This window comes from Nyctereutes procyonoides, unplaced genomic scaffold (genome assembly GCF_905146905.1).
Source record: "Nyctereutes procyonoides isolate TBG_1078 unplaced genomic scaffold, NYPRO_anot_genome, whole genome shotgun sequence".
NCBI lineage: Eukaryota > Metazoa > Chordata > Mammalia > Carnivora > Canidae > Nyctereutes > Nyctereutes procyonoides.
The window spans coordinates 24966669-24991671 of NW_026575136.1; the positions used below are offsets into that span (position 1 = coordinate 24966669).

The 25003-nt window shown below is 39.6% G+C and overlaps 1 protein-coding gene across 2 annotated transcripts in view; it reads left to right on the forward strand.

Annotated features, from left to right (window-relative positions):
* LOC129495492 (cadherin-20) overlaps positions 1–25003 on the forward strand; it is a 205170-nt gene that overhangs the window by 126799 nt on the left and 53368 nt on the right. For both annotated transcript variants that reach the window (XM_055303043.1, XM_055303044.1), the window contains exon 2: positions 23989–24389. In XM_055303043.1, coding sequence (XP_055159018.1) covers positions 24144–24389 — 246 coding nt within the window. In that variant the 5' untranslated portion in view covers positions 23989–24143. The remainder of the gene's footprint in view (positions 1–23988; positions 24390–25003) is intronic.

A 25003-nucleotide genomic window follows, 5' to 3' on the forward strand; every position in this document is an offset into this window, starting at 1 on the left:
CTCTCTCTCTCTGTGACTATCATAAAATAAATAAAAATTAAAAAAAAATAAAAAAATAAAAAAATAAATTTTCATATTTTGGAAATAAAATGATACTTAATGTTCAGAAAAAATTAATGGCCTGGAATTTTGTTATCAAATCAGGTGAACTTTAATGGCTCATTTTAAAAATTAACATTGAAATGAAACGAGAAATTTGAACAGCATATTAGATCAAAGCACCCAGAAAACAGATGGAAGGTGATGTTTAAGTGCAAAGTCAATAAAAACTATCCTCATTCTAATTCTACAGAAAAATCTCAGTAACCCACCCACATACATGAGGATCTGCCCTAAAAAGCAGGTGTACTCATCACTTACACAATACAAAGCTGAATAAAGACATATTCCCTAGGAGCAGCAAGCAGTTCTTTTCACCATTTGAAGAGTAATGAATCACTTTTTGAAATAAATACAAATAAAAGATTCACAATCTGTAAACAACTCTGAGTGACTGTCTACCCACATTAAAAAAAAAAAAAACCTCTATCCTTGTTATCTTAAAACATTCAAACTTATTTCCTAACATTTACAAGAGAAACTTTGTTTTATTTAAATGCTGTATCATGGTATGCTTCTTAAAAAATTAGTATTCGGGATCCCTGGGTGGCGCAGCGGTTTAGCGCCTGCCTTTGGCCCAGGGCGCGATCCTGGAGACCCGGGATCGAATCCCATGTCGGGCTCCCGGTGCATGGAGCCTGCTTCTCCCTCTGCCTGTGTCTCTGCCTCTCTCTCTCCCTGTGTGTGTGACTATCATAAATAAATAAAAATTTAAAAAAGTATATATTTAAAAAAAATAGTATTCATAAATCCTTCCATGAAATGTTCTAGTCATGCAAAGTTACAGAATATGTAGCTCATGACATCACTGCCATTATCCCAAGGCCATCTTGTTATGACTCTACCTTCTGCAGGTCATCATATTAATAAAGGTGCTCATATTAATAAAGGTGATCAAAACAATTGAGGGGGTGGGGAAGAGGATTAACTCTATGAAAATCTCAAAGCTAGTTTTCCCACAACTTGAGGCCAGTTTTCCATGAGACAGAGATAACTCTTACAAGTAAAGTTTTGGTCTGAGAGAACCAAAACTGGCTTCCTCAAGTTAGTTTTAAGGAAAAGGGGAAAATGAGTGCATGGTTACGGTAGCACTTCACGATATCCAAAGACAGGAGGCTGAAACAGCTCAGCCTCCCAAGAGAGAGGCCCTGTGCCTTCCCTTGAGTCTCTCTCTTCCCTGCCAGTCTTCCTTTGCACAGCCTCCGTGGGATACAGCATCCTATTCCTCCCTGCACATCCCAGGTCCACATCCCCAGAAAACAGAAGGTATTTAGCCTACCTTGACTCAAACAGCTTCAGCCTGGGAGAGGGACTTAGCCTTTTGTTATGAACAAGTCCGCAGAAGGGTCCCAGGCTTTGAGACAGGGACAGTTCTTAAACAAGACAGACATATGCTACACAGGAACCCTAAAAGACATCTGGGGCAGTCTTGAATAAGAGGTGCCATACATAATGGTGAGCCTGCCATTTGGGAGACACATTGCTAACATTTCCTTGTCAGATTCTACTGTTAGAATTATGTGCGAATTATTTCATTGGAAAATATGCTTCTCATTTTTTCTATATTTGGAGAGACTTTTGTGGCATAATTTTCCTTTCTCTCCTCTTGAGAACCTGACAGTTTCTACACAGACACAGTGAAGAAGCATGTTTATGGTGTTTTGGTCTGGTTTTTTTTTTTTTTTTTCCAAAAAAAATGTCAAGAATAGTGTGTCCTTTTGACAGGCAGAACATTACAACTCATCTACAAGTGTCCATTTTCTGCTATCTACCCAATATAGGAATTGCAACTTCAATGCCTTTAGGGAAATATCCACTCCTGACTAAAAACGGATATGAAATCCCAAGTTGGATAGATTAATGGCCCCTCCTCCACCCCAAAAAAACTCAGAAAAAAAGATGCAAACAACTATGAGAAAAGGCTTTATAGTTTGTACCAACCACAGGAGTATTGTCTTTTCGACTTTCGGAAAGAATTAAACTTTACTGAGCAGCTATTTATGTTTTTCATACACTATGCTTTGCATATTGCAGACAGGAGATGATTTCAACCTTAGAGCAACCCTGTAACACTATAGATTGGAAAAACCCTCTAAGTCTCAGAAAGATGAAATAATTTGGGGGGGGGATATCAGAGGTAAATGTAAACCAATCTGCCTGTTCCCACGGCCCATGGTGTTTATCCCACTAGTACGAATAGCTAATATTTATTAAGGACACTGTGCCAAGGTCATTCAATGACTTAGGCAGCAGATACACAAACCAGCTACCATCAGCTCCATTTCTTTTTATTTCTTTTTTAGATTATTTTTATTTATTCATGAGAAACACACAGAGAGAGGCAGAGACTCAGGCAGAGGGAGAAGCAGGCTCCGTGAGGGGAGCCCAATACAGGACTCGATCCCAGGACTCCAGGATCACGACTTGAGCCAAAGGCAGATGCTCAACCACTGAGTCACCCGGGTGCCCCCCACACCCATCAGCTCCATTTCGTACACGTGGACAGAGAAACACATAGATGTTTAGTGTTTGCCCAAATTCAACCAGCCTGTAAACAGTGGAGCTGAGATTAGAACCCAGGCGATCCGGTTGCATGTCACATCCAGTTGCCTCCTCTAGAGAATCCGATCATGTAGACAGCATACAGCCCTCCTCAGTGATCGCTCTCATTATTAAGTTGATAGGCCGTAATTGTGTCTGTGAGAACAGCCATGATTCCATCAGAAGTTCAAAGTAAAACAGAGTTAAAATTACATAGCTCACCTTTTCATCACATGCGTGCAGGATGGAAACGACCGTCTTGGTAGGCAGGCAGGATTCTCCGATCCTTATTTCACCCTAAAGCAGCTCTTTTTCCTTATATCTTCTAAAGATTCAAGACATCAAGACATGCTAAAGGTTTTACGGGTGGGGGCAATCGCTTCATTTGTGTGTAGGGGTGCATGTGCATGCACATGCGTGTGCACGTGGGTGGGGGTATGTGTTTGGGGAGGAGGAGAGCACAGTAGTAAAGAATATTGGTGACTCTCTTCTAAAAATATTTTCCTTACCTCTCCTTTTAAAGATAAGCGTATGTGGTGTCTCTGCCAGGAGACCTTAATGGACTGCTTTCCTCCAGTAGCTTCTTTTCCCCCTGCTTGCTCCATTAAAAGTCTTCTGATTTCAAATCACTACAGCGCAATTGGTTTAGATAATGTACTGTCATCCGCACCTCATACATCGTGTCCAGGGGACTCCCCTTACAGTAAGCATCACTTCAGTTGCAAGGAGCTGGCCATGAGCCATGACCTGTGGGGGCCCCCGGTGGCCATTTATTGTAAACTATAGCTTCTGGGTGATGCTAATGAAGTTCTTCAAGAAGTCACATTTGCATGACTTCACATTTTTGTCTCCTTTAAAACTGCTAATAAAAGGCTGGCAAACATGTTCTTTATCATTCGTTACCCCATTTTCTTCATCTCTCTGTACAAGGGAAACCATTTCCATGCATCACAGTGTATCCCTTCATGACCACCAAAAACCAAACACCTCCCTGAAAAAAAAAAATCACGAAAACGTAATGTGGTAACTGCCTCCAAATCTGGAGCTTTATATGCAAACTGTTTATGACATTTACAAAACTGGGAAGACACTGCAATGGCACCGTGCTTCTGGAAGGATAAGGCCAATTTCAGAATCCAATTTTTAAAAGGAAATGCCATGTTTGTTTCATGTCAGCCTCTGCTTCAGACCAGGAAAAAAAAAAAGGCGGTTTTGCCGAACAAAGCAAAAACCGTTGGTCTGGCTAGTTATTTCCAAGCAAAGCAGAGGGCAGATGGAAAGCCATTCAGTTGGCTGTAGCCCCTTGTCTTGTCTACTTCCAGTTGCTTTGGAAGCAGCTGAGAAAAAGCTTAACCCCTTTGAATGGGGGCTCTCACTCCCTCTCTCTTGCGCTCTCTCTCTCTCTCTCTCTCTCTCTCTCTCTCTCATACACACACATACACACAAATGTTTATTTAAATAGCAATATTTTTAAAAATATAGGCTGGGCTGTCACATGGACAGGTGGCCTGGCTGTGTTCGCAGTTCTGCTACACCAGGCTGGCTGCCCAGTTTGTCAAAAGCCCTGCCTCCCAACTGACCTGTAGTGACGACACCATACACATCCGTGGACGCACAAGATACCCGCAAGCCCAGTGTAGTCTCTTGCTAAGGCAGCAAAGATTTCCAGAAGGGAACCCGTGGCACTCTGTAAATTTAGAATCAAACTTTGGAGTATGAGTGTGTGTAAAATGGAAATCACCTCTGCAATTTCATTTTGCATTTACATATGTACATTATAGTTTCCAGCTACAACCATATATGGGGAATTAATGAATGAATAAAAACATGTCACAAACACAGACACATAAATATATACTAAACACAGAGAAGGAACTAGATACACTGCAGATATCGTATATGATATCAGATATCAGTGCACCTAGATACAGAGACGATATCACTTATCATACATAGTTCATAGAGATTCTGATAAAAAAAATCTGTATGAGAGGGATGCCTGGGTGGCTCAGCAGTTAAGCATCTGCCTTTGGCTCAGGGCATGATCCCTGGACACCCATGATCAAGTCCTGCATTGGGCTCCCTGCTGGAAGTCTGCTTCTCCCTCTGCCTATGTCTCTGCTTCTGTGTCTCTCATGAATAAATAAAAAATTTTAAAATCTTAAAAAAAATTTATATGGGAAGAAATATATAATCGACTTTTAAATGAATTTCTTTCCCATATATTCAATTTTCTTACTGAAGACTATTTTTCTCATTGCTTCTAGTGTAAAACAATCTGTGTATTGCCTCTGATGGTCTACACAGTGTGCAAAAAGAACACAGGACCAACCAACCAGCCACATCTATGTTTGCTCACATCTGTCAACTGTCTGTGTATAAAGCTCACTCATTCCCCTGCCTGCTGCTGTATATGTAGATCATACATAGCAGAATGCCCAGAGCGTGTAGGGGAAACAAGACTCAGTTAGCTTGATGATTGTGGGGGGTCACATCTTATCATCCCTGCTCACAACATATCCCATGACTGTTGCCTGCAACACGACTGGGCACTAGCTGTATCCAATCTATTTCTACGGTGTATTGTCACTGGTCAAAACTGGCCTTGTTCTCCCATTCCCTCCATTTTCCAACTGAAAAAGGAAAGGAACTGATAAGCCTGAGCTCAATTTGTTCTGGCAATTATTGCAAAGTTCCTACTGTGAGGGAGGCCCTGCCTGTTGGTGCGGAATGACACGCAGCCATCCAAGGTCCAGACAAAAGGAGACCCTGCTTTTCTCCAAGTGTATTCAGCCATATATAGACATATTGGCTGAGATGCCTACCCATTCACATCTTAATGGGAAAAAGAGAGAGACAAGAACCTGCAGTGGGGGGAGGGGAGGAGAATGAAAGATTATCAAGTGACACCAGACAACAAAACGTGAACTTGGTGAAGAGGAAGAAAGGAAACGATTTTGACCACAGGACAGTAAATCACTGATAAAATGTGGATGCAGGTGTTTTAGTACTATCCAGCTAAATTATGCTTTTATCACAGATAAAGGTTACTCTAATGATACTGAAATATGAAGTTGAAGAAAGTTACACTTGGAGGTTGGATTATGTGACTCTCACTTCTATTCTCTCTCTCTCCTGCACATTAATTCAACCAAATGAAACTGTTGGATGAAATACCACCAAGCTGCATTCTAAAGTGTAATTCCTCTGAAACAAGTATGTAGCTTTATTAGAAAACCAAAGTACCGGTCAAAAGGTGAAAAAAACAGATTATATTATGATGAAAAAGAGGTCATTTAAGAAAAGGCTGAAATAGCACTTCTTTTTGAAATGGCATATGGAGGCTTTTATAATACTGAAAAAAAAAAGGTGACTTTTTCTTAATATTTGTCCTTATTCTCTGCTTATGAACAGAAAGAAAATGTTCGACGATAAGGTCACTTTAAATTCTAGGCCATGGCACATGTTCCTCTCTGGAGCTGAATGCCCTCATCCTTCCCCCTTTCAACTATATCTAATGATAATTGTCCTGCCCATCCAACACCCCTGTCTACTAGGAAAACAGATGACAAGAAGTAATGTCAGAGTTGCATCTGTGACATACCAGAAATCATTTCTCCCAGCAAAAGTCACTTATTTCAAAGGATAAGTAATGAAATGAGCAGGGGAAAATTAAGTTAATTTTAAAATCCGTTATTAGTTGCTTCTCTTTAGTCATAATGGAAATAGGGGGGGAAATTACAGATTCAATAACATCCATTTTTTCCATTACGGAGAATGGCTAATTCAATGGATGAATCATTAGAGAAAGATCCCTCTGGCCTTACACAACTCCAGACAGAGAAACAAAAAGGAAAAGTTTAAGATATAAAATATACTATAAAATTGTTGGGAAGAGTGAGCTACAACCCCCAACGAAATTGCCTCTTCTGGCAATTAAGAGCCCGTTTGTTAGAGCATTAATAGCCTCAGGCAAACTAAACAAACCCATTCCTGGCTGCCGGTAATGACAGATTTCTTAGGGAGTATTATTTAATTAACAATAATTTGAAAGAGCAGCTCAGCTGAGACACTGCATGTACTTACTGGAAACACTGAGCAATGGTAGTGGAAAAGACGTGCAATTTGTTAGCCTTCCCATTATCTCTCGTTTCTGAAATACATAAGTAGCTGATAGGTATTTGCCACTAGGTATTTTCAGCTGCCTGTGAGGCCATCATGTCCAAAGAACTTTAGCTCTTACTGTACAAGGCTGCTAATAGTCCTCTGCTGTTTGATTCTGTTAAGAAATCCCCCAGGGCCTCAAATGTTCAGGGACAGCATTCTTTGTCCTTCCCCCTTCTAGACAAGGGCAACTGCCAGCCCCCCTTCCCTGTGTATGCCAGGCTCCCTCCCACCCCCATACATCATTTGCTGCTAATCACCTAACATAAGTGATGCCTTTTGTTCTCCTTCCCTTCCCAAGTAGCTTTAGGTTGCATCAGCAACTTGGTAGCTGGCTGGGCCTTACTCCCCCCAGAGACGCCTTCCGACCCTAAGGCACTGACAGAGGAGGGAAAAAGGCTTTAGCCAGGAGCAGCCTTCTCCCCTCCACGTTACTGGACTAAATCCCCACCTCCAACAGCCTCCTTTAGAGCTGATTATCATTTAAAGACCAATTTCAGAATGGCAGAGGGAGGACCACTTTAAGTTGTTCTGACAGACAGTGGGAGCTGACATGAACTCCATGACTAAAGTGGCAAGCTCAGGAAAATGCAAAAATAGTGCACTCCCTGGAAGAAGGAGAAAAGTAAGTTATAAAACTTTCCATGTCGTATGTTGTTTCCATGACATAGCTTCACAAAATCTGGTTTAAAATTGGTCAATGGCATAGAAAGACTGTGTTGGGAAGTGAAAGTGTTGATTTCGTTCTGTGGAAGCCAAAAGACGCTAGCTAAGACAGTATTTTAAATTATTATTGGATGGCTGTTAATTGTACTTACCAGTGTCCATTAAAATTCCTGCCAACATAAAAATCTTTATCTTGACTTGATTTGTGAGAAGCTTAGGAATGAATTGTCAGTGTAGAACATGGTTACTAAGCCAAACAAACTTGTTTGTAGCTTCTGAAAAGACAAATGTGAAATCCCAACCAGATAGTTCATGCTTAGGAGAGTAGATTAGGACAGGGTATGTGCAGAGCACCAGCATCCATAGTGGATGAAGACTGATTGCAGGAGCTAAAGATTTTTTCTTTGATTCTTCTGAGTCCACGGTAGTTTTTACTCAAATAATATCAAACGCATCTGATTAAACACATCTCCCAGAAGGATTTTATCGTAGGACATGCTTTATTGTGTACAGTAGGATCAGATTGATATCATATGGCATCAGCCAGTGAATGCCTTGTTTTGAAACAACTTGCGGAAATAGATTTTTATCCCCTTCTTTAATCCTAATTTGATACTATTAACCAATTCCATTATTTAAATTGACTATTAAGATTAGAATCAGTTTGATTTATCAGAATGTATTTCCCATTAATAAGGTTTTCTTTCTAGTATTCCCTTTTAACCTTCATTTACTTTTAGCACTTTGAAGAGAAACATTTACAAAATCTTTTTCCCTCGTATGGATTAAAGCATGTGGATTGGTTCCTGTTAAACTATTCTTAGCCTTACGGTATAAGAACAAAACCTTGTAGAGTTTATACGCATTTCTTTTAACGATTTTTTACTGCATAGGGGAAAAAAATGAAAGGGATTATAAGAGAAAGAAATAATAAATTTTGCAAAAGATACATAAGAGCATTTTCCATTCCAAAGAAACCCAATTCCTTTACTGACATAGAAAAGAAATATACAGGAGTTTTAACTGCTAATGCAGTTTCCACTAGTAACATCTGAACATCTTTGTGGCACTGCTATATAGTATTTAAATACCAGAAAGGGGAGAAAGTGCCAACATAAAAGCAATGGAGACACACAATTTTTCCAGACAGAGCTAACAATCCTATCTTGCCACAAGTGTTACCTGAGATCAATCCGCAAGTCATTAACAACAAAAGAAAGTTTTTTCCTTTAACAGATCCTTTACAGCAAGTAAAAGTAGAAATAGGTAGTAGCAAATATCATCACCAACTGACTAGAGAGAAGGACTGCTAGTTCCTTGCATTGTATGCTCATAAATTCAGCATTTCTTCTAGGCAAGAATGAGTGAAATGCTGCAAATACTTACTATGATGTAAAGTCAGCATTTGAAAATATCACTGATTTGTGGAATTTGCAAAAGGCCTTATGTCCCTTGGGTTCCATTTCCACCTTTGGAAGACCTACTTGAGTCTGTGGAAGCATCCCCTTCTGCAGTCTCCTGCCCGTCCTCTCTCCCTGACCAAAAAAAGGCAGATTTCTCAATTTCCATAAGCAACCTGTCCCAGTTTATGAGCATAACTGTTCAGGAAATCTTTGTTTAAATCTCTTCCTCTACTGATTAAGGACATGGTCCCTGCTCCTGATTCCGAGGAGATGCCTATCTTCAGTGAAAATGAATGTTTAAAATCTGGATGCCATTACTGAGCTACACCTTGACTTTTTCTCCTCTAAGCCTTTCTCCTCCCCAGCCTCCTTTCCTGGGGTGCCTGGCTGGCTCAGATGGCAGAGCATGCGACTCTGGGATGGACTCAGGGTTAGGAGTTCAATCCCCATGCTGGGTGTAGAGATTACTTAAAAATAAAAAAAATAAATAAAATATTTTTTTTAATTTCTTTTCCTTGGACACTGTTAGGTTTCATCTTTAAAGCCTTGAGGACTCCTCTGAACCTGATCCAAGCTTCTACCCTCACTTCGCAGCCTCCTTTGGGTTGCAACTCTCAGACATGGAGAAAGCTCTGGTGAGGAACCCAGTCTCACCTGGCAGATCCTCAGGATCATACTCTGTTAACATTGCCATATTCAGTGCCATGATTTGCACTGAAATGAGAATGTTATACTGCTAAATCATTGTTCACTTTTTGTTTAATTTCATTCTATTCCAATTTTTATTAAATTCCTGCTTGGTGCTGACACTGTGCTAATCCTGAAGACACAAGGGTGACAGTCACTGCCCTCAGAGAACTCACAGGCTAGTGGGGAAAGCAGACCATGTGGGCTGACCAGGCATAATGGACAGAGTGGCATGGGGGCACAGAAGACAGGTCTCGTAATTAACAGATGCTTCCTGGAAGAAAGGTTGCCAAGTAAAGGGCCTGGAAAAAGCATCTGTTTGAACAAAAGCATGAAGGTGTTAAAATACAGGGTCTGTAGTTTATTTTAATGAACGAAAAAATATGAGAAGGGAAATGAGGCTAGAATGGTAGGCAGATCATGTAGGTCCTTGAGTACCTTGTCAAGGAGTTCAGTTTTATCAGTTAAGAAAAGAGGAGCCATTAGAGACCTTTTAGCAGGTGAGTGACCTGTTAAGATCTCTCCTGCTGATAGAACAGATTAGAACAGAGACACCACGGAGGAGGTAGCTACAATGGTGAAAGTGTAGAAGTTACTGGGGCAGCTAGAGACAGAAGGAATCTTACATTAACTTCTGGATTCCTACTTTGATGGCTGGAAATGCTACCTGTTCCATGGCTAGCATAAGCAGAGCAAGAGACCCAAAGAGGAAACAATGAGAAGTCAAACTGGGAGGAAATGATATCCACTATGACCCACCAGTCTTGTATTTCTTCAATGAGTTCTTATTTCCAGATATTACTAAATTTTATTTTATTCATTATTGCTCTGCTTATATTTTAATACTTCTTCAAAGAGCCACATGTCTACAGCCAAGTCACATCCTTTTCTACCATCTCTTTAATCTGTTCTACTTTGCAAAAATCCCAATACTTAGTGATCATGACTTTAATATCCTTAAACTGTGAATATTAAACACCTGATACAGAACTTACTTTACTACTTGTCATTGTACTAAAGTTGAAAATGATCCATTGATAACAATTCTCCAGTCACTCAGTAATAGAACCATATTTCCTTATTTTTTATGCCTGAGCAGTCTTATGCAAAAGTTGTGCATCTATCACTTATATAGACACACCCAACCTTTACATACACCCATCTCTACCACAACAGATATGGAAATTAGGCCATTCAAACAGAACTTGCTCTCTATGTTTTTTTTTTTAAATCAAAGAATGACTATTCCCCCACCCCCTAAATCCCTTTCCAAATACAAAAACTTGCCTTTGCTCATCTGAAAATGCAAAAGTTCTTCCACACTGAATTCAGTGGTCCTGAATAGCTTGACTGATGAGCCAAGTGTAAGTGTATTTTCTACACATGGTCACAATAATGTCCCATCCCACAGGCTCTCCTGGGGCCTTGCCACTCCCCTTCAAGAGGTGGAGTCTAATTGCCTTTTAAGTGTGTGGACTGGGAAGTGGCTCACAACCAACAGAATATAGCAGACATGAAGCTTGAGAGGATTCTAAGGTTGGGTCATTAAAGCTAATGCATCATATGCTTTGAGAATGTACCCACCTGAGAGCCCTGACCACATACATAGCCCAAATGCTTTCATGGACGCCCCCACGCTACGAGGAAGCCCAAATTAGTCCATGTGGATGGAAATCGCATGTGAACATACTAAATGAGACTGTGTGAAGAGACAAGAGATGGCCCAGCAGGCTCCAGTGACACCAGACCCCTGCTGTACCAGTCTAGCCACCATTTGACTGCAAATGCCTGAGAAACCCCATGCCAGAATCATCTAGCCAAAACACATCCAAAGTCCTGACCCATAGAAACCACAAAAATTAATAAAATAATTGCTGTTTCAAGCTACTACATTTTGAGGTGATTTGTTTCATAGCATAGCCAGAAAACAGGAATTAGTGCCAAAATGATCCAGTACAAGGTCTTTAATGGAGGACTAGTAGTCAAGATCCCTCTTACACCTCATTGTATGAGGCTATATATTCCTATGATTTGTGCCTCTTGACCCAGACCTGAAGCTAGTCAGTGATCTTGATGCTGACACTAAATTGGGTTCTGATGACCCCGAAATGACTAGAAGATCCTATATTGAAAACAGTTCTCGGGATCCCTGGGTGGCGCAGCGGTTTGGCGCCTGCCTTTGGCCCAGGGCGTGATCCTGGAGACCCGGGATGGAATCCCACGTCGGGCTCCTGGTGCATGGAGCCTGCTTCTCCCTCTGCCTGTGTCTCTGCCTCTCTGTGTGTGTGTGTGTGACTATCATAAATAAATAAATTAATTAAAAAAAAAAAAGAAAACAGTTCTCACTCTTCATGAACCCAATGGTCACTACTGGAACCCATGAGGGCTCCACTTTGCTAGTTTTAGACCAATGTATTTTGCTTGATCCATTTGGGAATCTTCTTTTTAATACATCCCTTGTTATCTTGATAAATGTCCCTAAGAAAAACAACAAGCTTAAGTATATATTCACTGATTCTATTAGAAACTAACTGGACTAGATTTTGGGGGAGCAGGGGGAGTCCATTCAGAGTTCACATTAAGACCAACTCACCACACATTTGCTTGAAACGTGGTTCTGTTACTGAGCTACAGAACACTACTGAAGAACCATCAGGGAATAAACATAGCCTAGAAAGAGGAGGATATCAAACCAATATCTGCCCCATGATTGTATCACTATGTTATAATTAGAGGGGGGCTAATGCTAGAGATTGCAGATCAAATAAGCATTCTTGTTACATATGCATGGCTATCTGCACATGGCTGGGCGTGGTCTGGTGGGGATAGCCAAGAGATGGTGGTATCAAGGAGGAGTAGAGAATATTGAATCTCAAACTTAAAGACAATGCCTTCTACCATTACGCTCTATAAAGGTAACTGAGGTCTGTAAATAATGGATAATAACCAGCCTATGATCAGCTAATTCTAATATAACTTGACTCTCAGTATTATTTCATTTTGAGGTATTTCTGGGGTAGATTTCCCATTTTCTGATAAAAACTTTTTTTTAGAACAGCTTTCAAACCAATTGTTGATCTTCCCTCAAAAATAGAGCTGCATGATATTCCTTCACATGGGTATATCATAGTTTTTAAAATCATCTATCACTGGAAATCTGGATTAATCTTTCTTTTGCTATAATAAGAATACCATAATAAATACAAATAGATTTAAATTCAAATAAAATCTCTATCAAAATTATTTCCTTGGGATCAATTAAATACTCATTTTCAAGACATGACCCATATTGCAAAACTGCTTTCAAGAAAGCTTTTGTCAATCTACACTTCTATCTGAAGTATATGAAAATGTCTAGTTCTCCACATTCTCAGCAACATAGGTTTTATAATGTTTTCCAATTTAATAGGATAGAAGTAACTCATTTTCTTCAGCTAATTGCAAAAGTAAAATTTTATCATATATTATAGGTCATTTTATTTCCTCTTTTATGAATTTCTCTTACTGTCATTTGATCATCATTTTTAATAATGAGTATAAATGCTCTTTAGTATGGTAAGGGTAGTACCTCTATCTATCCTCTATCATTTTGCTAAAACACATGAACTTTCTCAATGGTAATACAGAGTTCTAGAAGACTGTTTTCTCATGCATGTTGCTGATTTTTAAACTCAAAATATAGCAATGTCTAGTAATTATTTAGTTCAATCTATTAACATTATCCTTGATTACCTATCATGATACTTTGGGAAGCCTTCTTCAACCCAGTATCATAAAAACAATATTCACCTATATCTTCTCTTAGTATTTTTTTAAAATATATTCTACTAACCTGCATAGTTTGATTTGTCCCATTTGACTCTCCAATGAAATGGAAAGTGGATGGTGGATGGTGAAGGACAGGATACAGCTTTTCCAACCACAGTTAACCAACTTACTGAAGACATCTGCCTTGCCACATATATAATATAGATTAAGATGGAGCTTAGTAAAGAGGATACAGTAATAAAGAAAAGGAGAAATAAGACGAAGGCAGAGCCTAGCAATTTTACCTTGAAAAAGCTTCAGAAGACCAGAGTTCTGAAAAATCCTGCACTAAAGGATTTCCACTTCCTTGATCCTATGAAAACACAATCAGAAATATAGGTGCCAGGGATCCCTGGTGGCGCAGCGGTTTAGCGCCTGCCTTTGGCCCAGGGCGCGATCCTGGAGACCCGGGATTGAATCCCACGTCAGGCTCCCGGTGCATGGAGCCTGCTTCTCCCTCTGCCTGTGTCTCTGCCTCTCTCTCTCTCTCTCTGTGAATATCATAAAAAAAAAAAAGAAATATAGGTGCCAGAACTGGGTGTTATTCTATATGTTGGCAAATTGAACACCAATAAAAAATAAATTTACAAGAAAAAAAAGAAATATAGGTACCAGAAATATAACAGTTAAAAAAAAAAAAGAAATATAACAGTTGCAAGTTTTGGCTGGGGGAGAAAGGTACTAATGCATAAATGCTAATAATGTAAATAGTGTAAACACTAATGACTTTGGTCATTGTAAGATACATTCTGATCTCAGAAACACTTAAAAGTTTTTTAAAAGTCCTAAAAAATACAAAATATATTCATTAAGTCTGTTTGGAGGCTTTCTTTTCAGTTCTTCAACATCTATTTTATTTTAAAATGCTTTTAAATTTTTAATCAGTTTTTATTTTATTAAAAGTAAAATATTTGTATCGGTCAAAAACAAAACAATACAGTACTGGAAAGCTTATAATAAATGGAAAAGCAGTGCCTTGTCCCCCCCAAAACCCAATACCCAAAGGCAACCCCAGAAGTTCTTTCTTCAAGTACCTGCTCATATATTTCTAAGTAATATGCTTACACAGATATTTCCTCAAATATCTATTTTTTAAAGATTTTATTTATTTGAGAGACAGCTCAGAGGAAGAGTGAAAGGGAGAGGCAGACTCCTCACTGAGCGGAGAGCCCCACGTGGGGCTCGATCACAAACCCCTAGGATCATGAGCTGAGCTGAGGCAGACATTTAGCCAACTGAGCCACCTAGGCGCCCCATGAAATATCTATTTTAGATATTAGCACTTGACTTCCCAGTACAGTAGTTGAGGATTTAATTCTCTCTAAATATTCCCACCCATTCTCTACTCCTTCACCCTCTCAACACAGTTCTATTTCAACTTTCACTAAAAGAATAGTCAACACATACCTTATTATGAATGAATGTTGTTTCCTATCATAAGCAAAGTTGTACATCAAGATTCTAATTCTTGTTTTCCAGAATAGTTTTGTATTTCTGGATTAACGACTGCCTATTCTTTTCTTTTCTCCTCTTCTTTATATCTGTGTCACTATTATTTTTTCAAATGTTCAAAAGATCTGTCTCATGCTTATCGATAATTTTAACAAATACTGCAAGAATTTCTCAAACCCACTAATACTAGCTTCATTTTTTCCCTGGAGCCCTCCCCACTCCCACCCCCACCCAGCCTGGTTTCTGTATCTAGGCCTAGTACTTAACTGTTATCCTAGGCCTTCTCCTTGCTGGTCCTCTACGTTGGATCTCCTTTCTCTGGGATCCCATATCTTTTTCTCAGTCTCCTCTATCATTTTGCTAAAACACATGAACTTTCTCAATGGTAATACCGAGTTCTAGAAGACTGTGGAGCAATTTTCATCAGAGACTTCTATACATAGCCAAACTCAACAGAACAAAAACATTTTATTTTGTTGTTGTTGTTGGTTTTGGTTTTTTGTTTTGTTTTGTTTTTTTAAGATTTTCCTTATTTACTCATGAGAGACACACACACAGAGAGAGAGAGAGAGAGAGAGAGAGAGAGAGAGGCAGAGACATAGGCAGAGGGAAAGCAGGCTCCATGAAGGGAGCCTGACGTGGGACTCAATCCTGGGTCTCCAGGATCAGGCCCTGGACTGAAGGCAACGCTAAACCGCTGAGCCACCCGGGCTGCCCTCAATAGAATAAAAACATTTTAAAAGGAAATGTAAATATGGTCATGTGGTGAAGACTGGACTGATAGGATCTAGGTTCAAGAAGGAGGGGGCTGTCAAAGCATTGTTGACCTTGAAAAGAATTATAGAAATCTTCTCATATCAGCCCCTTTCCCCCTGAATTAAAGAGATAAAAAAGCTAAACCATCAGAGATAACTTTGTGGTCATATCCCTTTAACTAGACAACTAAAAAACGTCCCAGAATTTTAGACCACTGTCATTTTACAAACCCCAATTCTCTCATAAGTTTTCTTAGCATCTCTACAAAGGATTCCTTAGCTTCATATTAACAACAAATGATGCCAAAGTCTAGAGCACTTGTGACCTATCAGGGTTTATTTTATTTGCTGTCCAAGAACAAAACTATCATGTGTAAAAATCTATTCTTTTCTGGAATTTTTTGCCTTTATACTGTCTAATTATACATGCCTCTTAATACATTAGTGGTAAGAACAGATATTAAGTATGAGAAAATATTAAACAAAATTAAAAGAATGAGGGCAGAATGAATAATAATATCAAACTGTTAAATACGTTTTTACAGCTTAAAAACACATTGGCACTCTATTTACTAAACACCTGGGATGTGTCAAATATTGTGCTAAGTATCCAGTTGATAGGGATAAAAGACACTATCTGTATCTTCAAGGAACTTACAATATGGGGAAGAGAGAGGTAAATAATTACAATATCGAATAATTAAGAGCCAACAGAAAATGCAAGAGGTACTGTGAGAAGAGAGACAAGAAGGGGAATACAGAGAAAGTAAAAAAATAAAACAGAATTTGATCTATAGTATTAGGTCATGATAATCTTTGACAACACTTTAAACTGTTAAACCTTTAAGCCCTTTGAAGAAGATATCTGAGCCTCAACAAGGTTAAGCAAACACCCAGCATCACACATCGAGGGGCAGAGCCAGAAGTTGTCTTAAGCCAAAATGTCCTGAGTCCAAATTCTGCATCATTTTCCAAAAGAGGGGTGTTTTTTTTTTTTGAAAACAGATATTAGAAGTTTTTTCCTTTAACAGAAAAAATAAATAAACATCACTGTGATTTTTGTTTTCTTTTGTTCTTGTCTGTTTGATTTTTCTTTTGTTTTACCAGGAGTTTTTCTTTTCCTTGGACAGAGTATCCAGTTGTCCTCTATGTATACAATCCTTACACGTTAGAAAAATGAAAGCTAAAATACGCATAATTCCAACGTGAGAATGGGTATTGTGTAAAGGGAACATCTGAGAGGTGACAGGTCAAAAGGTCCAGATCAGTTTCACCAAATTGGCTATAGGAAGCCACCTGGAGCAGGTCCAGCCCTGGGTCAGGAGCAGGGGGCCTGGATGCAGTGTGTGCTCTGGAAGCAGTCAGAACCACTCTCAGGGAGAGGATGCAGATCACATTCTTTATGTCCAAAGCTGCTTTAAGGTTTTGGACTAAAAAGAGAAGGAAAGTTCTTGCCTCTTTAAATATCAGGCATGGAAGGATGAATTTTTTATTCCTAAATCTAAAACTAAATTTATTACCTTGCCTCTAATGAATGCCTGCTCCCAATTTCCAGCCATAACCTAAGCACAAACCTTCCTGTCATTGTTTCATTAGCCTCCCAACCCCCGTACCCACATTCCTGCACATCGATTCAGTTTCCCAATGATGGAGACTCTGTGTCCTCAGGGGTTCAGACTCCTCACCAACCCTTCTCCTACCCCCGGAGTCCTGGTCAAAGTTCTCCTTCCAGGTTCCCCTGGACTCTCCACTGACTCTCCCATTGGCTCTCCGCTACAGTCCAGCAACGTTACTCAACAGTGACTGGACTGGCTCGTTTGCATGCTCAAAAACCTTTCATTGCTCACTATGAACAACTAGATTCAAAATACTTCAGCCTGGCAACATTCACAGCTCCTAGCTACTGTTTTCTGCCTGTCTTTCCTGCCCCATCTCTCACTACTCTATTGAATGGGCCTCGTTCTCCACTCAATTTCAAGTTATTTTTCTCCTGACAGGGCTTGCATTTGCTTTCACTTGGAAGGTCCTCCTTTCCATCTTTCAAGGTTTAGTTCATATGCTACCTTAAACTCTTCCTTCCCGACAGAAATTATTGCCCCCTCTCCTGACCTGGCCTAGGACTGCTTTTAGGGGTCTGGCAGGCATCATCACCATCAGATCCATGTCATGGTGAGTCACATACGAAACATGCCATAGTTACTCCTGAGGAAGAATCCAAGATCACCCGTTCACTCTCCCCATAGCATCTGTCAAGAGCCCTAATGTCAACACTCACATCATGGCCAATTTAAGATGCTGCAAAAAGATGTGCCAATCAGCTCTGGTGAGAGCTGGTGGGATCCTAGGAGCCATCCCAGCACACCAGTATTGGTTTGTCTTTGTGTCAAAGGGGGAAAGTATACCTTTTCCTGGAATTCTTGCAAAGACTTAATAATAAAGGTACAGGACTTAACAAAGGCTGGCATCAAGTGAACACTCCATGCTAGTACTTCCGCCATCACTGCTTGTTATTCCTGCTGCTACAACACTGTCATCACTGCCACTAGTGATGCCATAATGCCTACTCCTATTACTATTTCTACTACCAGCTTTAATGGCAGTATCTCCCCCACTACACTGTAAACTCCTTGAGAGAGGAAAAGAGAACTAACATGGATTAAGCACCTACTGTTTTTCAAACACAAGGCCATTGCCCAAATACCATGCTAAGAGCTTCATGGACATTTTCCCACTTAATTCTGACAATCATCCTGTGAGACTCTATAATTATCTCTAGTTTGCACATGAAAAACAGACTGAAAGAGTGTAAGTCACTGGCTCAAGATTGCACAGATAAAAAGTGGTAGGGCTAAAACTGGAACTCTATTTCATTTGGTTTCACAAACTACTATTGATTAAGCATATCTGGTGCTCAAGTATTTATCAAATTAATACATTAAGTCTTAATTTTAGACAGCAAACTGACTTTTGCCAAAAACTCTTCTTCCTATGGTTTAACCATTATGGTCCAGGAAAGACTACAGATTTGTCCTATTTCCCTAAAATTCTGTACAAAGACAAAGGTATAAGAAAAGCAATGAGTAGGAATTATTTGCAACTTCAAAGAAGAACTTTAGCCAGATAATTACTTAATTTAAAACACACGCTTTTTAAAAATGAACAAGTGCAAATTTAGTGCAATTATAAATGCCACGTAAGACTAGAAATCAGGGAACATGTGAGACAACTCTGAAAAATCAAAATTGATCATTCTTGTCTAACTGGAGTCAAAGAAATTGCCCATGGACCGAACTGTACTTTCATTAGCTTGATTAAAAGTGAAAGCCAGAGGAAGCATAAAGTAGGTCAAAAACTTCCTGACTCCTTTGGGATTAAAACATGTACTAGATACTAAGTATGCGTGAAAGGATCCGTAAGAATCTATTTGCCATTCTTGGAAGATATGGAAGAAAAGAAAGGGTATCCTCAGATGGAAAAATTAATTATATTAGGAATGAAACCACAGAGGAATTGGGCATGAACTCTAGTGAAAGGATTTCTAAAGTGGAAATGCCTCTATTCGGGACCTGAGCTGGGGAGTTTATAGCCAGAGAGTCAGCGTATATGTAGGATGCACGAGGCAGTTTTTATTATGGGCCTGATCAGGTTTTTCAAAGCCAGCTCCTAATCATATAATTCATACTTTCTCCCATTTTTTTTTGTTCTACTCTTCACCCACATGTGGACACGCACACACACACACACACTCTCTCTCTCTCTCTCTCTCTCTCTCTCCTATAAAACCAAATACTGTTCCTAAACTCCATTCAGCCACCCTACACCTCCCCCTCAGCTGTGTCTCAGCTCCACGCTTCCATATTTGAACTTCTTAAAAGCACTCCCGCTCATCAACTAGTTCCGTTGTGGGAAAGAAAAGGAGAGAAAGAATAAGAGTGGTGAGAGAAGGAAGATTTCAGAGATAATAATAGCAGAGTGATCATTTTAACAGCTGTAGCCTTAGGCTCAGGGTTTCCAGTTTTTGAGGAACCAGGAGAAGTGGGGGTTCATAGAAATATAAGAAAATCTGAATAAGTGAAAGTGATGACCACCTTTTTGAACAAATCCGTGGAAATTAGTATGCTTTGTTTTTCTTCTGCTGCTCAATTAAAAAAAAAGGCAATACCATAACTCCTCAATTCTAGACACACTATTAATTTATTAATAGCCTCTCTGAGGAGGGGGGAAGGAAATATGACCACATTAAATGTACACACTGACTCTAAACTGTATCCATTTCAGAAATGCTAGCTTTGGGGTTGGGGACTATGTCATGAGGCAGGTAAGGTATGCAGCAGGGGAGTGGAAGGGAAAGAACAACCCAAATCCAAGAAATCTAGTACTTGGACAACCTCTTCTGGCTCTGGGTAGGGTCAGTCGCCTCCACAGATTGGCAGCTTTGCATAGGCTGGTACGTTGTTTCTGTTCACTTAATGACCATCCAGGAGGAAACAGAGGATGGCACATCTATAGTAAATAAAAAAAGACTTCGGGTCAGAGAATGTCTCATCTTTCTCAGACTACAACACCAGAATAGACACCCTTTCCAAAACACATCTACGGTGGTGGGTGGACTTGGGTCAGCCAAGGCATTCACACCCAGAGGCAGAACGAAAATATCTCCTTTATAGGATTCCGCAGTGGGAATCTTATTGTCTGTGAAGTGTACATATTCAAAGACATCACCATCATATGAATTTTTCACTCCAATTTATACCGCAACCACCCGCTTTTTGTTCTCTCTGGGTTCTATATTCTATACTGAAGAATTGGGACTCCTGAATAAAATATGTTTGCTCATATTTCTCAAGTGAGACCCTTGATTGAAAGGCAAGATAGCATCGTGACCCTGGGACGCGTTCTGATTTAATGTTGCTGAACGTCCTGGTTCTATAAAGTAAAAGTGATAGCTTAAGAAGTTTAGCTCCCCAAAACCACACCACTGTCTGTATTTACCTCTTAAAGCCAATCAAAAAATTAAAACACCTTCCCTCCAGAGAGGGAGTCAGCAGCAAAGGCAACTGACTTTCTGCTTCTACAGAAATGTCTTTTGAGCTTTACTGAGTAGTACTTCCATTAACCATGAAAAGCTCAAGAAAATGGGAATAATGGAAAAAGAAATCAGAGGGAGACCATAACAGCCCAGTTCATTTCAAGGAGAAAGTGGTAACCATCCCTTCCCCCTACATTTTAAATATCACAACGAATTTAAGTAATGAAATAAACAATTCACCAAAAGCACACTTTATCTACAACTTTAATTTCTTCCTACTGTGTTCATTACCAGGCTGTTTGCTTTCTTCAGGCAGGATGGGGGAAAAACTTTTAAAAGACTCATTTAACACAGAAGTCAATTTCCACTAATGTATTCTTTGTGTGGCATATGTGGTCTTTCAAAGCAGATCTATACATACAAATACACATACATTAGTCTCTTCCTTGACAAGAACGACAGAAATGAACCCACCTTCAAACATCATCACTACGATTAGCCCGTAGGAAAGACACAAATGAGAACCATATTTTTTATAACGCATCAAAGCTGTTAGTATTTCTGATAGAACTGACTTCCCCGCACTTGCATAAACAGCCCTAATTGTGAAAAGAATAATGTACCTTTTGTATAACCCAGAGTTTACTTTCTGAAAAGTTAGGCAGGGAGGATTTTTTCATGCATTCTGCCCCGAGGAAGCAGGAATACAGTGCTTCCCCCATCAACTGTAGCTATCAGGTTATTTAACACAGTAAGAGTTTACAGGTGCTGCGGGCTCTGATATTTGCTGTTTGTGAGGGGGGAATGTGAAAGGGGCACCCAGACCACCTGAGCTTTCACAGGATCACCAAGGGCTCCACAGATCCTAAACAGCCAAAAGCCACTCTCGTCTGTGTTTGGCGAAAGGCTTTGCACGCATGTGTAGGAGGCCAAAGTGGGCAGGAGAGAGAGATGAAAGCTCAGGCAGCTGCACCACCTACAAAATATTCATCACAAAGATTCCAAAGAACATCTTTTTTTTCCCCCTGGCGCTCTTCAGATCACACTGAGGTAAAGACAGGGGGTTTAATTGGCAAGAATGCATGTCTAGTTTCTGAGAGATGAGAGAATATAAGGGACAGTATTTAAAATCCCTCAAAATGGCCTCAAATCTTATTTGAATTGTCCAGAAAATTTAGCCAGTACAAGCAGGAAAGGAGACATCTGCACACCCCCACACCCAAACATGCAGGCACCTAAGCACTCAGAACCCAACAGTGAGATGCTAAAAGTAGCCAGAGAATATATGACATAGTTGAAAAATAATGCTTAGGCAAAAGGCACACATGTGAAACACAGATGTGGAAGGAAATATATTAAAGTATATATATTGAGTTTTAGCTTTGATAAATGCAATCCAAAAAGATAATTTTTCTCTATTCTACAGAATTTTCTAACTAGTAGTTCTTCATTAAGTTCACTTCTACAGGAAAAAAAAAATTGTGGTTATTACAAAATTAGGCTAGGCCAGAATCGAATACTCCAGAGTACTTATCCCAGATGCAGAAATCTGTGAAATGATATATATACATTAGGCCCTTCCGGAATGGTGGTCCAAAGAGTGCCCACGAAACATGGTGTGGGCTCGGCTTTGTCATTTTTACACACAACTCAGCTAACTTCTCCTCACGTGGCTGGCACCTCAGCCATTTACAGTCCATCTTCTAAGTCCCAAGAACAGCATAGCTGTTTCTCACCAATCTTTTTAATTAATCCATCTCCCTGGGTTAAGACTCCTTCTTCCAGAACATCTCTTCCTAGACAGGGATCAGAGAAACATGAGCTGGGTTTTTGTCTATTGGTCCAAAAAGGAAAACCACTAATACTTGGTACCTGACCCTCTGGCACACCATTGTTCTTTATTAACAAACATGTCACCCTAAATAAGGCACACCTAGCTCCCTTTTACTTAACAGTCAATCCACATTTAAGAGCTAGAACTTGAGGCACAGCCTCCCCATTCAGTTACAGAAAATCTTTAGTCTCCCCCAGCTTGTCGTCTTTATCAGTTCTCACTGAAGGGATTTCTCGCACAGAAATGAAATGGCATATTGTATGAAATGATTATAAGATCTCTTTTTTAATTCTTTTGTTCATTTCAATAGTGGGTATTTGAGAGGACGCTAAAACGAGTTCTGGTGGCGACAGGTAGAAGGTGGTAATTCAGATACCATCAAAGCATTCACTTTAAACCACTTGTAGAAATGGAGCATTAAAAAAAAAAAAAAAGAAAGAAATGGAGCATTATTTAGTTGCATGGGTCTGAAATCCCCAAACACACATTGTTCTGAGACGATGACAGCAGTTCTCTACATTAACAGTGAAAATATTAAGCCCACAGAAGCCATTTTGGTTGTTTTGACAGAGTGGTGGGAGTGCTGTGCCGTTTCATTATGCCTCGCCAAAGTAAAGGAAGAAAAGGTGGATGAAGAAAGGTGGATGACCTCACTCACAGCCCAGGAGTGAGGTCACCAGCTAATCTGCCTTCATAGCAACAAAAGAAGTTTGACTGATGAAAAGGTGTCCCCAGGGTAGAAGTCAACATCCTTTTGTCTAAATGAGTCTTTCAGATCAGGAAAAAAAAAACGTGTTGGCTAGCCTCTCTTCACATGCCCCCAGTAGCATGTGACTAACAGCACTTTAAAGTCTGTTGTGAGTGATACAATGATTAACTGACCATTCAAACTCTAGAAAGGTCACATTAGCAGCCCCTCTCAGAGCTTCAGAGCCAAAGCAGTAGAGTGTGAAACTCAAATTCTACCAGGAGCTCAGAGAATGATTAAAGTCCGAAGTGATCTGTGGCTGCTTATAAATGAAGTCCGAGCTTTCTAATATTATCAATAACACAGGGTAGACACAAGATAATTGTAGGTGGCAAAAAAGATAGTTAGATTTGCTTTTGGCTTTTTTAATGAGCCAAGAAAAGCGGTTGGGCTAATGAAAATATTAGTTATTTGCTATAAATTTTGGAAATGAAGGCTGTTTCTAAGAGTTTAGGAGGCTGTCTGACCATAAATATTTCAAAGAGCACACTATTAATTCAAGCCAATCAATAATACAGCATAAACCCTCCAGCTATGTTATCAATGAGAAGAAATTTATTCACCAGTTTTATTCCCGCTGAAATCCATATCCAAAGGTTTGGGATTGATTACAGCAAGATAAGTTGTCTTCTTTTTATTAAAATATTATTTGTTACTCAAACATTTCTAAGGCAATAACATGTTATGACTCTTTAATTCGCTGAGTAGAGAACTGGATATTTACTGACATTTCTTGAAAACTTGCTATAAGCCCACAGGAGAGAATCTGACATCATCACAGTGTGTTCTCCTTAACTTGACAGGAAGTCAACTTCAAGCAGATTGACTTGAATCGAGATCTCATTTGAGAAGCGTTAAGTGTCCGGTAAACCGCATTAGTATTTTTTTACTTGGAAAACACTCAAGTTCCAGTGGCTTTATCATCTTGTACTTTACTTTCTGAAAACCTGGCAATCCCATGTGGACTCCTGGTAGAATGAGCAATGCAAAGAGCTGGCTGGGACTTGGCATGTCCTTGTACTTCTGGGGATTGATGGACCTTACGACCACTGTTCTCTCGGGCACACCAACACCACCAGGCAAATTAGAAGCGCTCCTGCCAGACAAGCCACAGTCACACTTGCGGATAAAGAGGAGCTGGGTTTGGAACCAGTTTTTTGTTCTGGAAGAGTACACTGGAACTGACCCTTTGTATGTTGGCAAGGTAAGAATGGCCACGTAGACACATTATCAGAATATCGAATATTGAAAGGGAAAATGACATGAACTGAATATGAGAGATCACCTAGCCTGTGTTTGAGTCCTGAGAGCAATTTTAACTAGCGGTATGTTACTTGACAGCTAGTTTAAATCTAATTCTGGCTTTGTCAGATACCAGTCAGAAACGGAAAGATTTCTCTCCTTGTTCAAATCTCTGTTCTAAGTGGGAGAAAACAAGGAATTGGATTTTGGAGGAAAAGCCTGGGACCTTGCAACAGCCAAGAGAGTCCCAAAAGAGGCAGTGGCAGCAGCCTGGAAAATAACAGGATGGGGAAGAAAGAAACTGGGAAATGCAAAGAGGAAAGCAGAGGGTTTTTCCTTTTGTTTTTTGTTTTTTTTAAAAAGCATTTCCACAGGTATTGCCTGGGGCCTAAATTTAATGGGAAAAAATGATATATATACATTATATATATATATTATATATATATATATAATTCTTCATTTCAGAAGATCCTAGCATGTGCTTTAGAATAGTTGGAGACAATCAATGAATATATTTATAAACTTTACACTCAAATTCCCTTGATTTATCTATCATCATTTCATTTTTAATCCAGG